This window comes from Canis aureus, chromosome 11, assembly GCF_053574225.1.
Source record: "Canis aureus isolate CA01 chromosome 11, VMU_Caureus_v.1.0, whole genome shotgun sequence".
NCBI lineage: Eukaryota > Metazoa > Chordata > Mammalia > Carnivora > Canidae > Canis > Canis aureus.
The window spans coordinates 70,408,468-70,422,547 of NC_135621.1; the positions used below are offsets into that span (position 1 = coordinate 70,408,468).

Consider the following 14,080-nt stretch of genomic DNA (forward strand, 5'->3'; position numbering starts at 1 on the left):
AATTATAACCTGAGGGTGCCTGGGTGGGTCAGTCGGTTAAGCATCCATTGGCCTTCGGCTCAGGTCATGATCCCAGGTTTCCTTGGATCAAGCCCCCTGTCGGGCTGTCGGGCTCCCTGCTCAGCGGGGAACCTGCTTCTCCCACTCCCTCTGCTACTCTCCCTGCTTCTGCTGGCTCTCTGTTTCAAATAAATAAACACAATCTTTAAAATGGTAATTGTAACCTAATGATAATTAGGTCACTTAATTGGTAATTGTAACCTAATTCCTCAGCCATCCACAAATGCTTCAGTAGAAACTTTTCTAGGATTAAACTATGTTGGCAGTATAGGAGTTACATGGGATGCATGTGGTTATGTGTTTGTATTTCTCTAGAAAACATTTGACATTGGAAACCTACACCTCAATAGTGATTGCCTGCATATGTGGTTTTTTTTCCAATGTGTTCAGAATGTATTTTCCATCTAATAGTACCCAAGATAGTTAATTTGAAACCAACTATATTTTCTTAACCTTTCCTTTTAGCTTTTGTAGTTTTATTAAGTTATTAATCCCTCTGGCTTAGACTACATGCATATAACTCCTCTTTCTTATGAAAATAACAGAAAATATAGAATTGGGAAACTGAGGATATGAGATATTACAATAAACATCTGATGTAAAGTTAAAATTAATGCACTAGTTTTGTTGAGGCAGTCATTAGCAGATATTATTTGCCTCTATTTCAGCTGTTAAATTATAGTCTACATAAACTAGATTTATAGAAGTAGGAAGACAAAAGTACACAGAATGTGTTCTGTAATTACAGTAGTATTAAAAATCAGCCAGTTGTGGGTTAAATGGATGTATGCATCTGTTAAAACTGACCAAATCATGTGCTTCAGATCTGTATATTGCAGTAAATACAAATTACATCTACAGTTTTTCAAACTAGCAAATGAAAAATTATCTGAGGAAATGGTTTTTGATTTCAGTTAAATGAAATTCAGTCACTGTTGCTTGCAACTTTACCTGTCTTCCTCTTCTTTATCTCTTATTACACAGGTAGAAACAATGCTATTTTTAACCAGCTATTGAAATGAGAAATATAAAGATTTAATTTTTTTTTGTTACAGTAAACTTCCACAGTGGAATTAAATTGTTTTTAAAAAAATCAGGAAAATATTGCACATCTCTATAAAACAGAACACAATCATTGCCTTATGCTTAAAGTATTATATGTCAACTTTAATTTTATTTATATCCAAACAAGCTTGTCCCCTTAACTTGAAAGACTAGTGCTGTACCTTAAATAAATGAGATTGTGGGCTGACTAAATTCTGAATATTTTTAGTATTGACAAAAGTAAGAATACAATCCAGCAGCACTGTACTTTTTTAGGTTATTTATTATGAGTAATATCATTTGGTACATTGTTGCTGTGAAGCTGTGTTTTGAAAGAGGTAATATTTTGCGTATGATTTGGTCATTGTGTGCCTGGATTAGAGCAACCAAATTAATTGTGTTATTTTATATTTTAAAAACCCATGTGCTTTGTGGCAGTGGTTGGGTCCCTGATGCCATTATGAAGTTTTTCTTCCAGCCAGTTGTGAATATAAAAAAGATTTGAACAACAAAAGAACAGCAAAAAAGCCTGAGAAAACAAAGCTAGCCATTTCTTTCACTTTTCATTTTACTCATGCTGTTTTCCATGTAGTAGTCAGATTCTGTATAAGAAATCCTGTTTATAACCAACTCCTGGGGAGTATATGGGTCTGTTCACATCAGTTCTCATCAGTTTGTTCATTTCTCACTCTTTTCTGTATATATTTCTGTGAAATTATTCTGCTAGAAATACCAAAACCCATACTTTTTTGAGAAGTCAGAGAAAGCCAAGTTAAAAAACAAAAAAACAACACTTAGTTTTATGTTTTTTTAAATTATATTATGGCATATTTCATTCAGAAGCACCAACATTAATTTTTCATTCTTATTGCCTCTCCAGTAGCAAGTGCTCAGCAAAGATTGGGTTCTTAAATATATGAATGAGATATTGTATAGCGTTTTGTTTTTGTTTCTGAATTTTGTATCTGAATTTCACTGATAAAGTACAACATTGTCTCTCTAGGGAGATTATTTTCCATAAGACACTGTTAAGAAAAGTACAGTAAACCTCATGTCATGCAAAGTTATTTTTTTTTCAAATTGTTAAAGCTCTTAATTTTTAGGTTTCATATAAAAAGCTAATTTTATTCACTTTAATGTCAACAAAACAGTAAAATGAAAATACCACTATAGTATGATAATATACAGGTCTACAATTCATTTATGATTTTAAAAATTTATCTCTAGATCCGATTCATTTATTTTAGTAGCAAATTTTATATTAATGATAAAAAATGTATAATTTATATTTAAATTTAATTTGGAGTATATTTTTAAGATTTAAGAATAACTTAATCGCTAAAACAGATTTTAAAAAGAAGAAAGCAGTTTTCTGCACTACCCAAGGAGGAGTCTTTACAGCGTTATTCTGCATGAATGCCCTGTGGGGTACCTAGCACCCCCCAAAGCCACCAGAACAAGCTTCCTGCCAGAGTCAGGGATTCCTGTCATAACTTAAAGGAAAACTTTCATAGAGTCTGGAGCCTTTGATGTCCCGGAAATGAAGGAGGAGGATGTCCTCAAATTCTTTGCAGCAGGAGCCCACTTTGTTGGCACCAACCTTGACTTCCAAATGGAACAGTGTGTCTACCAGAGGAAAACAGTGCATCTACATCATAAGTTGAAGAGAACCTGGGAGAAGCTTCTGCTGGCAGCTCGTGCCACTCTTGCCGTTGAAGACCCTGTTGATGTCAGTGTCACATCATCTGGGAATACTGCCAGCGAGCTGTGTTGAAGTTTGCTGCTGCGCCAGAGCCGCTCCTGCTGCTGGCTGCCTCACTCCTGAAACCTTCACTAACCAGATCTAGGCAGCTTCTGGTAATTACTGAATCAAGGGCTGATCCTCTCACGGAGGCGTCTCATGTTAACCTGCCTACCATCGCTCCGTGTAAGACAGACTCTCCTCTGCACTCATGGACATTGCCATCTCTTGCACCAAGGGAGGCCAGTAGTGAGTCTGATGTGGTAGACGCTCGCATGGGAAGATGGGAAGTATTGTGCGTGCATGGCATTCCCTGTGAACACCCTTGGCAAGTCAGGCCTGATCTCTGCTTGTACAGAGATCCTCAAGAGCGTGAAAAGGAAGAGATGTCTGTTGCCGAAAAGGCTGTGACCAACAAGGGGGTTCAGGGTGAATGCTCTGCTCCAGCTCCTGACTTCACCGCTACCCAACCTGAAGTTGCAGGCTGGTCTGAAGGTGTGCACGTGGCCTCTGTGTCTCTTCAGCAGTTCCCTGCTGAAGACTGGCACACTCAGCCTGCCCCTGAAGACTGGTCTGCAGCCTCCACTTCTCAGGCCACTATTGAATAGGTAGAAAGACCCACCGAGTGGTCTTAAAGTGCTCTTCCACAAAGGCAGACAAAATGGAAATAAAGTTGATGGAAAATAAACGGTTTCTAAAAGTTGAAAAAAAAAAGAATTAGTGGATTCATACTTCCCAATTTCAAAAACAAAGCTATAGTAATGAAGACAGTATGGTACTAACATAAAGAAAGACATATAGATCAGTGAAATAGAACTGAGGGTCCAGAAATAAGCCCCTACATTATGGCCAACTGATTTTTGGCAAGAGTGCCAAGACAATTAAATGGGAAAAACAATAGTCTTTTCAACAAATGGGACAAGTGGATAGCCACATGCAAAGGAATGAAGTTGGACTCCTACGTCACACCATATAAAAATGGATCAGAGACCTAAATATTAGAGCTGAAACTATGAAATTAGGAAGAAATACAGACATAAATCTTTGTGACTTTGGATTAGGCAGTGGTTTCTTAGATATAACACCGAAAGCACAAGCAAAGAAAGAGTGGATAAATTGGACTTCATCATGATTAAAAGCTTCCTTGCTTCTAAGACACCATTAAGATTGTGGAAAGACAGTTCACAGAATGAGAGGAAATATTTGTAGATCATATATCTGATGAGGAACTTACATCCAGAATATATAAAGAACTCTTACAATCCAACAATAAAAAGGCAAATAAACTAATTAAAAATGAATGAAGGATTTGAGTAGACATCCCCAAAGAAGATATTCAAATGGCGATTATCCACACACATGAAAGGATAACATGATTAGTCATTAGGAAAATGCAAATCAAAACCACGATGGGATAAGACCGCACATCTTCTAATAAGGGTGTACTCAAAAAGACATATAATAACAGATGTAGTTGAGGATGTGAAGAAATTAAAATGCTTATGCATTGCTGGTGGGGTTGTAAAATGATACAGTGTCTGGAATGTATTCTGACAGTTACTCAAAATTTTAAACAAGGAATTACATGTGGTATGTAATCTACTCCCAGGTATGTACCCAAAAGATTTGAAAACATGTGTCTACACAAAAACGTGTATGGTTCCATTTCTGTGAAATGTGTAGAAAATGTGAATCCATAGAGGCAGAGGTAGATTAGCAGTTACCAAGGGCTGGAGAAAAAGGGAATGCAAGGGGACTACTAGTTCATACAGGATTTCTCTTTGAGGTGATGCATAGGATCTAAAATTAGATGCTGATGATGGGTGCATTATAGATTAATTTTGTAAATGTCCTAAAAACTGCTAAGTTCTATTAGCATGAATTTTTGTTTTATGAATCAAATCTCAATAAAGCTATTATTTTAAAAAAGTAACTCAATTACCTTTATTATCCTGTATTTAGGCAAGTTTCCAATTTTTAATTTTTTTATTTAGCAAATTCTGGTAGCATTACATTATAAATCCCGTGATGGTTGATTGCTAATAGAAGGATTGGAGATAAAATAAAAACACAGCTGTATCAGAGTGACAATATTTGATATTTAAATAAAAGTATAATAAAATAATGTGTACTTTGACCTATTTGGAACTAAATATCAATTAGAATTTTGTTCGTGGATTAGATTCTCTTTTGTTGTCACATTTATTCTTGGCAAATATTTAAAAAAGTTCTCTATGGGACACAAAGTGTGTATTCATCTTGAATTTCTGCCACAAGAGAAGATAAACTAGAAATAGAATGGACAATGTTGCTTAGTTTCTAATATTATAAATTGTGGAAAGCCATTGCACAATTGAATTTTTCTTAATATTTTTCGAATTAAATATTAAGATAATTTAAGGAAACATCGTAACTTGGAAGCACACCTGTATCTTCTGAGTAAAATTGATCTGAATATTGGAAGGGGAGTGAGGTATGATAGTTGGGAGAATCGTACGTTTTCAGTCTATCTCCAGGGCCTGGCACAGTACCTGACACACCGAGGGGTTATACAAATACTTATGGAATGGAAAGGCGCAGTGTAGGGAATACAGGCAATGATATTGTAATGGTGTTGTAACAGATGCCTGTTGTGTAACAGATGCACAACCTGTAGAGAAGCTGAGTCGCTGTGTTGTACACCTGAAACTAAGGTAACACTGTGAGGCCACTGTGCTCAAATAAAAACAGGTATTTATTGAATGAGAAAAACTGCCCCGTTGCACAGTAATGTAGTTGTCTTTGGCTGATTTCTGCCATTGAAATGCAGTCGGCCTTTGGAGATGATTCCTATATAAGAAATAAAACAAGCCATTAAGTAGTGTCTTCTCAGCTGGACACATTTCTAAAATCTCTGTCTTCCATTTTTACACACAGTGAAATTCACCCCTTTTAAATGTGCAGTTCAATGTCCTTTGGCAAATGTATGTAGTAGTGCAATTTCCACCACAGTGAGCTAGAGAACATTTCCATTTCCCTAGGAAGCACCCTCATGCTCCACCCCCAGGCCGGGGCAACCACTGATCTGATTTCTTTTTTTTTTATTTATTTATTTTTTTTTAAATATTTTTTTTTCAATTTTTATTTATTTATGATAGTCACAGAGAGAGAGAGAGAGAGAGAGAGAGGCAGAGACACAGGCCGAGGGAGAAGCAGGCTCCTTGCACCGGGAGCCCGATGTGGGATTCGATCCCGGGTCTCCAGGATCGCGCCCTGGGCCAAAGGCAGGCGCCAAACCGCTGCGCCACCCAGGGTCTTCAGAATGTGGTAGGAATGGAATTATATGTAGCCTTTTGGTGTCGACTTCTTTGACTTAACAAAATGCCTTGGAGATTCATCCCTGTTGTGTATCAGTAGTTTATTCGTTACTATTTCTGGATAATATTTCCATCTGTATTTTCAGATTTTCAAAAAAGTACATTTGTTGGATTGTCTGTATGTCTATATAATGAATAATGACCCGTCAGCTTTGGATGATCTTACTGCACTTTGCAGCAAGTGGGAGGTAGTCGGTTCTGCTAGTATGTTCCACGTGACTGTGGATGCTCCTAAATGTCAGAACATTTAGCTTCCAGTTGGACTACAGGTTTGGGGAGATTTCACAAATGGCTATCCTGGCTAGAACTCCAGTGGCAGCCACGTGTGAACATGACATCAGGATTTTATTTTTTTTCTTCAAAAGCCAAATTAGCTTATCTGATATTCTTGCGGTTTGCATTTTCTCTTTGGATGCTGGGTAGCGATGTTAACTTTTATGAGCTATCCGGAGAAGTACTAAGTACATAGCTCTTAACCCTTAAGAGAGATGGCTGCTACCCATCTATAAATAGCTAGTGATTTCTAGGCCAATGATTTAGAAAGATAAATGTATTTTATGCTGATATAGTGAGCAGATGAAGAACATATTTTAGTCATATATTTCATTCTATTATGTTACAATCTTTTTTTGTCTTGCAAAGGCCAAGGAAAGGATTACAATTGATTGGTTAGATGTCCTTGGGGGAATCACATTTATGATGACGTGATACAATCGAAGTGTTTTCAGTGATTTTTAATTTTATTTTATAGGAATAGTCAGATGCTTGATGAAGATAATACAGTGAGTGGTACATCAAAATCTTTCTCGGCTCACTCACCTGATGAGACAACGGGTGCCCCACAGCTGGAAAGAAGCACAGAAGTAGCTGAGACCCAAACTACTACTGCAAATAGTGAGGTGAGAAATTTAAGATCTCATCCATTTGTAACATACTCCTTATTCAAGGAGAGAAAAGACAACTGAAATTAGGCCTATCATGACCGTAATACTGGCACTGCTGTTTTTAGGTTAGCTGAACAGAATGTACTAGTCCCCGTGTCAACTAATAGAGATAATGAATTTCTTTTTTTGAGGAATTTGACTAATTCAGTCCAGGGTTGCAGATAGAATTTTTTTAAAAAGGTAGTCTTCTGCTAAGCAAATAATTTTACAATTTCATTAAAGGTTGCATGATTATTTTTAGTAATTAATACATACATGCCTTTTTAGTGTTTCCTAGGTGAGCATAGAGAGCTCAGTAAGCAACAGTCAAACCCTGCCGAGAGGAGAAGAATCCTTCCAGCATGGATGTTAACGGAAGATCCAAGTGATCAGAACCGTTCAGTGCCAGTCAGCAGCGAGGGTAGGTTTTGTTTAGAAAACATTAAGCAGAATTTGGAAGTTTTTCTGAACAAATGGAATTAGACTAGTGGTTGTGTGTCAGTGATCACTTAGCCTAACATTTTTTTAGACATGTATGTGAAATCTAACTTAAAACGTAAGTTATTATTTTATGTCCTTTATCATACACCATCGTCCTAATTACCTTTTGATTTAATAAGTGCGGTTCATCTTATGTGCTGGACATACATTAATTTAGATTTTTAAACACATGTGTTGGTGTCACATCAACGATCAAAGGCTAGCACAGTAAGAGCTTTCTAAATTGGTTGAGTAAAAACTGCTGGGCACACAATATTATGTGCTGGAGGATGCAAAGGAGAGGACCTCTGTCCTGGCACAGCTCACTGTCATGGCAGATGCCACAGTGATTTATGTCACCGGCTGGGCATCCCATTGATTCAGGATCATGAAAATGTTTGATGTGTTGTCTCTGTTGGTCTTTTTTGCAACTTTGTAGCCATCTCAGGTTTAGTTTCTATTGACTGCTTGTTTTCTTTCATACTGGTCACATTTTCCTGTTCATTCTCAAGTTTAGTAACTTTCTAGGAGATAGTGGATGTTAGGAATGATACATTGTAGAGATTTTTGATTTTATGTTCCTGTGAATATTTTTGTTTTAATAGACAATTAATTTGGCATAATAGGCAACTTTCTTCTAATAGGCGATTGATTTGGGCCCTAACGTCTGTCTCCCCTGTTGTGGTCAGCAGCCACAGCCTCTGCGTAGCCCTAGTGGCTTCCAGCTGCTGCTTTTCCTCCCAAGCACATGTGGCTCTGCAGCCAGCCAAGGACTTAGCAATTTGACATTAATTTGGACAAGAATGTTATATAATACACAATATACTTAAAATGCCAAAGCTTCAAAATAAGATAGAAAAGTCTTTGGATTCTCGCATGTCTTCTTTTCTCAAAGGCAGACTTTGAGGGGTACTTGTAAAAGCAAATGTAGGTTACTGGATTCCTTTAGAGACAGAAAGATTTAGAAGTACACGTAAGACAGTTTAGTACCTGAATCCAGCTAATTAAAAATTGAAATAATTTGACTTTTTTCTGCCGAGTAGTTTTTTATTATTGTTGTTTTGTTTGTTTGAGTAATAAGTCATCCGGGTCAATAGATCAATGCTAGAGATTTTTAAAAATCTATTTTTAGAGTGCATTTTGGACTCATTTAGAAGTAGGTTACTTTCTTAGGTGTTTTGCAGCTTTAGTGCTATGCTTTGTTCATTGATAGCTATTTAGATTATCTGATTAACTTGATTATTTTGGAAACTTTTCTATCATTAGGTACAGGACAGATAACGTGAACTGACGTTAAGTGGCTGCTCCAGGATCACGTAATAAAGGCCAGAGCTGTAACAGACCTAGCTCGGTCTGACTTTAAAGCCCATCTTCTGAGCTATGGTGCTATACAGCCACCTAAATTTACCCCTTCTATGTTGCGGTGTTTTTATTCTTTTCTGTTTTAATATTTTGCCCTTGCATTCTCTCCTAGGTCTTTTCTCTGTGTAACTCTTGGTTTAATCCTTAACTGTACCTGAATATTTGCTGTGATCAGGCTATCCTTTTCGTTTTTTCAGCCAATATAGTTCTAGTTTATTTTTCTGGGTCCCCAGGTACTAGCCCTCAGACGTTATCATGAGTTTCTTAGGCTTGAGGTAAACTTTTCTCCATGTCCCTTAGTGATTGGCAAGTGAATATACATTCACTTGGGCGAGCTTTCAGAGCTTCTCTTCTCTTCTCTTGGCTTCCAGTCATCTCTGCTCCCTTAGCCTTCTAGGCTCTGGGACAAGTCATGATTCCCGGGCTATGACACTCCTGCTGGATTGCAAAAGGAGCTTTTACTTTTGTAACGGGTATCGTACTACTCTCCCATCTTCTTCTTCTCCCATCTTCTAACCCTCCAACACGAAGTCATGGAAAGTGGCATATGCTGAAAAAGATTGAAGTCGTCCCCAGATCACTTGGTTTGCATTTAATTTTAGACTCTGAGTATTTTCCACATGACCACTCAACTCAGACTGTAAATGTTGAACTGACATTCTATTAATTTAACTATAGTTTAAGATTTACTCCAAGTGCTAGTTATTCTGTGTTTACTTTATTTCCAGCAGCCCTAAATTATCTAATTCTAATAGTTTTTAAGTCTTTCAGATTATCTAGCTCTACAGCCATGTCTACAAAATTATGATAATTCTTCCTCTTCTTCTCTACCTACCGCCTTTAAACAAATTTTTGTGTCATGAACCAGACCCTATACATTTTAAATAAGAGTCGATGAAATTGGGGTGGCTGGGTGACTCAGTCAGTTAAGCATCTGCCTTTGGCTCAAGTACTGGGATCGAGTCCCACTCAGGCTCCCTGCTCCGTGGGGAGCCTGCTTCTCCCTCTCCCTCTGCCTGCCGCTCCCCCTGCTTGTGCTCCCTCTCTTTATTTGTTTTTACAGATAAATAAAATTATTTATTTGTTATTATAAATAATTTACTTATCAATAAATGAAATATTTTAAAAAATGAATAAAATTGGCATCTTTATCTTGTTCCCGATTTTAATAGAAATTCTATTAGTGTTTTAGTACTAAAGTGATTGGTATTCAATTCTGATACTCTTATCATGGTTAGGATGTTTTTTCTTTTTCTTATTTTCCCTTCAGAAACAACTACTGAATTCTTTAACAAGTTTTTTGGTATGGAAATAGTCCTGCAAAGGGGTGGAGGGGGTGGAGGCAGGGAGGGCATAGACGAGCGGTGGGATGGGTGTGGGGCTGAAAAAGAAAAAAAAAAAATAGTTCTGCATTTTCTTGTGTCAGTGTAATTAGTGATGTTGGTAGATTTCCTAATGTATCATGCATGCTTGGGTTCCTGGAATATGTTTTATTTGTCATGATGGCTTATTATTTTTAAGCTCTGTTAGATCAGAGTTGCTGATATTTAGCTTAGAACATTTGTGTTTGTATTTCAAAAGTGTGATTAGTATTTTCCTCCATATGTGCCATCTATGTCAGATGTTAGTGTTGAGCTGTGCAGCTGTTGTATACAATGAATTAGGAGATTTTTCCAAAGGACAGTTTGAATAACAGAAATACCTGTTTCCTTATTGAATCTTTTTATATCACAATCTGGGCCTGGTTCCTACTTTTAACAGTTGTCCTAGCCCAGGAATAGGTAAGTTAGACCAGCAGAAAATGAATGAAACACCCAGAAACAGATCAAATTAACATATAGTTCATATATTAAAAATTATCAGCTCAAATTGGTAGGGAAAGGATGCATCATTACTATAAAGGATGTTGGAAAAATTAGCTTTCCATTTGGAAGAAAACAGTATTAGAGCACTACCTCATACTATATTCTTAAATTTTTATTGAATTAATAGTCTTAATGTAAAAATTAAAACTACTAAGGCATATGAAGAAAAAATGGAAACAATATTTTTATTACTTCTGGGAGGCTTTCTGAAGATGATAGGGAGCTTGGGACATCAGGGAAGAATTGACAGGAGCATTTAGGTTAAAAATGAAAAAAAAAAAATTGTGGCAGAAGAGACTATAAACAAAGTCAGACTGGCAAACCTACCGGGAGATGTTACCTGTCACACTGAGAAAGATAGAAGGTTAGTAATTGTTTACTTAGTAACAAAAAAAGGTAAAACTCAGAAGTTTGGGGCATAGTATATGACATACTACAGAAGAATAAATACAAATAGGGAATAAATATATGACTACTTTGCCAGTATCTCTTACATATTTAAGTATATAATACTCCTTGATTTAGAAATTCTTATTCTTAAAAAAAATTCTTATTCTGCATGTTTATCCCACAACAGTAATAGCATTTATAGTTTTAGTCCTGTGTGTGTTTACATATATGTATTTGTAGGTATATTGGGTTAACCTTAGCAAGTTAGGAAGGGTACACTTCACATTGTTAATATGACTGTTAGGGTTCTTAAAGTTGGTTGGATGTAGTTGTAATGACATATGCATATAGTTGGGCTATCATTTATATGCTGTTAGTGCAATAGCTCATGTAAGTATAAGTAAATGCAACTAGTAATACTAAAAATAAAGTGATTTGTTTTAACAAATTTTCTTTTATATTGTAGTCATTTAACTGTACCTATTCTAGATTTAAAAATATTTGATATGCCAGATTTGAAGATTGTTACAAGCTAATTAAGCTATTTATTTTATTGACTCTTTGTAAAGAGCATTTTTGCAACAATATCAGAGTGGCTTCTTCCTATGTGAAAAGATATTTGTAAGTAGAGAATTTGGAATCTTAAAGAGTTTTTTAAGTATACATTTTTAATTTTATGATTTTTTAAAAAAGATTTTACTATTATTAGAGAGAGTGTATATATACTCGAGCAGGGGGTGTGGGGTGAGTGGAGGGTCAGAAAGAGAGACTTCAAAGCAGACACCATGCTACTCAGTGCCTGTGATCTCATGACCCCCAAGCATGGCCTGAGCCAAAACTCAAGAGACTGAAGCTCAACTGACTGAGCTACCCGGTACCCCTAATTTTATGATTTTATGTACATGTGTGACACTTGGAATATGCTAAACTGCCATTTGGGCAAATGCTGTGTCTTAATTTACATTTTTAGTTCTTAGCATAGTAAGCAGTACCATAGTTGATTATTTCTCTTGATTTGATTAATCCATATCTGTTGTAACATTTGGACATTTGCTGCATGCAGCTGTATCGTCCTATTTAGTCTTATTCCTGACAGTTTCTAAAATGATATGAAATCTCTGAATTTAGATTCAAAGCAAATATTTAAGGAATTTAGGTAAAGTTTAGTTATTGAACAGGTTATTCATAAATTTCTTACGTTAAATATATTATGTTTATATTGATTCAATTGGTTTTCCTGTTAAATAATACGGACAATGTTTTTTTTCTTGACTTTAATGAAGGAATGTTATTTCAGGCCTCTTGATATCCTTTAGTACAGATCTGAGCAAACTACAGCCCATGAGCCAAATCCAGCATGCTGCCTGTTTTTGTCAGTAAAGTTTTACTGGAACACGGCTCATCCATGTATGCTCATCCATGTATGTATTGCCTGTGGCGGCTTTTGCACCATGAAGGCAGAGTTGGGTAGTTGTGACAGACACTGTCTGGCCAACAGAACTTAAAATATTTATACTCTGGCTCTTTGTAGAAAAATTTGATAAACCTGGCTTCAGAACATTAGTGACTATAGGAATATTCAGACCTATATTCAGGCTCTTGAGGGAATCTTTGGACCAATTCTGTTTATGTTCACTATTCATTTAGTTGACATTTACTGAACACCAGTTTTATGCGAGCACATTTCTAGGTGCTAGAAATACCAGAGGGGAACAATGAACAAGGCACATAAAGTTTCTGCCCATGTGAAGTTGTCATTTGAGTGTAAGGGAGACAGATAATTAAACACAGATATTATCCTCTTAAAGAGTAGATTTTTTTTCTGATTAGAAGGATCATGGATTTATTAACCAAAAATTATGTTGACTGAGGTTTGCCAAATATATTGAACTCAGATAAATATTTTATGGGGAACAATGTCCATTATTGTTATTGAGACTTATTTTCTAAATTGGTGAAGTTTGTCTCGCTTTTGTGTTATTTTGGGTTCTTAATCTGTTATGAAGTTGAATTCCTCACTGTGGATGTTAGGGGCTCAATAATTAGATGTCAGCTTTGTTGGATAGCTATATGTTAAATTTTCTCTTAGAGAAAATTCAAGACTAATAAAACATATTCAACATGTATCAAGTACTCTGCTATAATTTACATATCATACTTCATTTACGCCTAGTAACTTTATGAGTTATTATTATAATTCCCTTTTTTGGGCTGATAAAACCAGAGTCCAGAGACGCAAGATGAAGCAGTTCAAGGATGGCACCTGCTCATATTAGTATCTTGGCTGGGCTCTCTCCAGGGCTGGAGCTCCCGGCCAAAGTGCTGCTGCTTAATACTTTTTTGGGATTTGCAAATAAGTGTTTTCAAGTTGGCATGAATATAAATGGAACTTTACTTTTAATTGCCCTTTTATCTTTTTCCTTCTTTCTTTCTTTTAATGGATTATTGACATTTGAAGATACAAGACATAATTTTTTTTCTTGTTTTTCTTTGTGTGTTTAAGATAATACTGTAATCCAGGGAAGTAGAAAAGAAGGAATCTGCAAAGATAAAACTCAAGTAAACATAACACAGCAAGGAGGAAGAAAGCGATTCATTTCATCAGAAAGTACATCAGCAGAGCAAGACATGGGGAAAAAGTACAAAAATGCTGATCAAGAAGAGTCTATCATTTCATCCAAGGTGATTTTTTATTATTCGGGGGTGGCAGGCTAGCTCAGTTGGTAGAGTGTGTGACTCTTGATCTGGAGGTTGTGGGTTTAAGCCCCACATTGGATGTAAAGATTACTTAAAAATAAAATTTAAAAAATTATTATTTATTCATTTGTTTCCTTCATCAAGTGTTCTAGATAAGAATTA

The 14,080-nt window shown here is 36.2% G+C and overlaps 1 protein-coding gene across 5 annotated transcripts in view; it reads left to right on the top strand.

Moving 5' to 3' along the window:
- The window catches only part of APLF (aprataxin and PNKP like factor), a 67,805-nt gene that overhangs the window by 23,597 nt on the left and 30,128 nt on the right, over positions 1 to 14,080 (top strand). For all 5 annotated transcript variants that reach the window (XM_077915689.1, XM_077915686.1, XM_077915690.1 and 2 more), the window contains 3 exons: positions 6,953 to 7,100; positions 7,413 to 7,545; positions 13,725 to 13,903. In XM_077915689.1, the coding sequence (XP_077771815.1) occupies positions 6,953 to 7,100; positions 7,413 to 7,545; positions 13,725 to 13,903 (460 nt within the window). The remainder of the gene's footprint in view (positions 1 to 6,952; positions 7,101 to 7,412; positions 7,546 to 13,724; positions 13,904 to 14,080) is intronic.